General features: G+C 39.0%; 1 protein-coding gene across 1 annotated transcript in view; it reads right to left on the bottom strand.

Moving 5' to 3' along the window:
- LOC101852014 (tensin-3) overlaps positions 1 to 1,403 on the bottom strand; it is a gene marked incomplete at both ends in the record, with an annotated part of 14,136 nt that overhangs the window by 2,951 nt on the left and 9,782 nt on the right. Inside the window, 2 exon segments of the mRNA XM_005097026.2 lie at positions 600 to 650; positions 1,193 to 1,290. Of these exon segments, the coding sequence (XP_005097083.2) occupies positions 600 to 650; positions 1,193 to 1,290 (149 nt within the window).

Raw genomic sequence — 1,403 nt, 5'->3', positions numbered from 1 at the left:
CTGACAGAAGATGGGAGCAGGACATATTATTAGAAACCCGACTTTAAACCAAGACAATTCAGGTAAGCAGAATGGGTGTTTAACTGCAAAAAGATCAAAGAAGCAACATCGAACTTAAGAAAAAGCTGGGGAAAATAAGAAGATTATCCTTTTAAGTTCTATGTCTCTTTACAGAACAACATTAAAATTTCCTGAACCTATGACACAGAGAAGAATATCTACTAGACTCAAAAGTAGCTGTTGCCATATAATGCAGGCAAAAGGCAGACTGATAGACCAACAGACCCTCAGTCAGAGAGGCGGATAGATACGCTGACAAACAAAACATACATGATAGCAGGAAGAAATCCAGACTGCAAGTTTTATAGCTATCTATGTAAGCAGACAAGAGATGGGCAAACGCCCAGCTAGTTAAACCAACAGATTAGCAAGAAAATAGACATACAAAACACACATAAAGATAGAAAATTAGACAAATACACAGACAAACGACTACCAGACAAACAGACAGATACGCCATCAGACAGACAGGTTGAAAGCCAGACGGAAGGGCAAACAGACTAAGAAGCTATACAAACAAGGTTGTTGGATTTCCTCACCTGGGGAGCAGCTTTGGTCAAGTCCTGACGCTTTTCCGACAAATTCAGTATCTGAAACAAACAGTAGATATCAGTCTCTGGTAATGTTATTACACACAATCTCATATCGCCTTAAAGATAATTACTTTTTTGGTGTGTAAATTAGTGCAAGCACTTCTTTTTCTGTTTTAGTAAGAGTTTTACGGCACTAGCAACACAATAAGGTCATACAAGTGCCGAAGTTTAGAGGTGTTACAAGAGAGTAACAAACACAAAAAAGAAGGAGGAGAGATCAGGAAGATACATGTTCAATAGGAAAGAAGGAGCAAACCATACCAGAGCACCCGCCATCCACCCATCAAGAAATTTGAGTTATGAATTTTTTTTTCAAATTGAAAATAAAAGCAATACAAGAAATTCATCATTTCTGAGTTAAGATGTTTATTGGTGGTCATAAAAGATGTTTGGAATGTCACGTTTTACATAGAAAACAAAACAAAACAAAAACAACCCATAATTCTCTTGTCATAAACACAGACACTAAGTGATGTTTCTGCGCAAGAAGGGCAAAAAGGTCAAATTTTGCTTCTTTCTCAGACACTGTTAGTACTCACCAAGATGTGATCACCATGCTTTGTCTTGAGCATGCGCACCACTTCCTTCAGGTCGAACGAGTAGGTTGTGTCGTGACCTTCCGACGGGAAGGTCATAGCTGGAGACAGAAACACAGAGAATATCGTTTGAGTATGGAGATGGTCCATAAGCTGATGAAGTTGTAAAGGGCCATAGGAAGGAAAAGCGAGAATCAGGAGGGGAAATTGGGGT

The sequence above is a fragment of the Aplysia californica genome, unplaced genomic scaffold (genome assembly GCF_000002075.1).
Source record: "Aplysia californica isolate F4 #8 unplaced genomic scaffold, AplCal3.0 scaffold00145, whole genome shotgun sequence".
In the NCBI taxonomy this organism is placed as follows: Eukaryota; Metazoa; Mollusca; class Gastropoda; order Aplysiida; family Aplysiidae; genus Aplysia; species Aplysia californica.
Note: the sequence above shows the minus strand (reverse complement) of the source record. Positions and strands in the feature narration are given on the sequence as shown.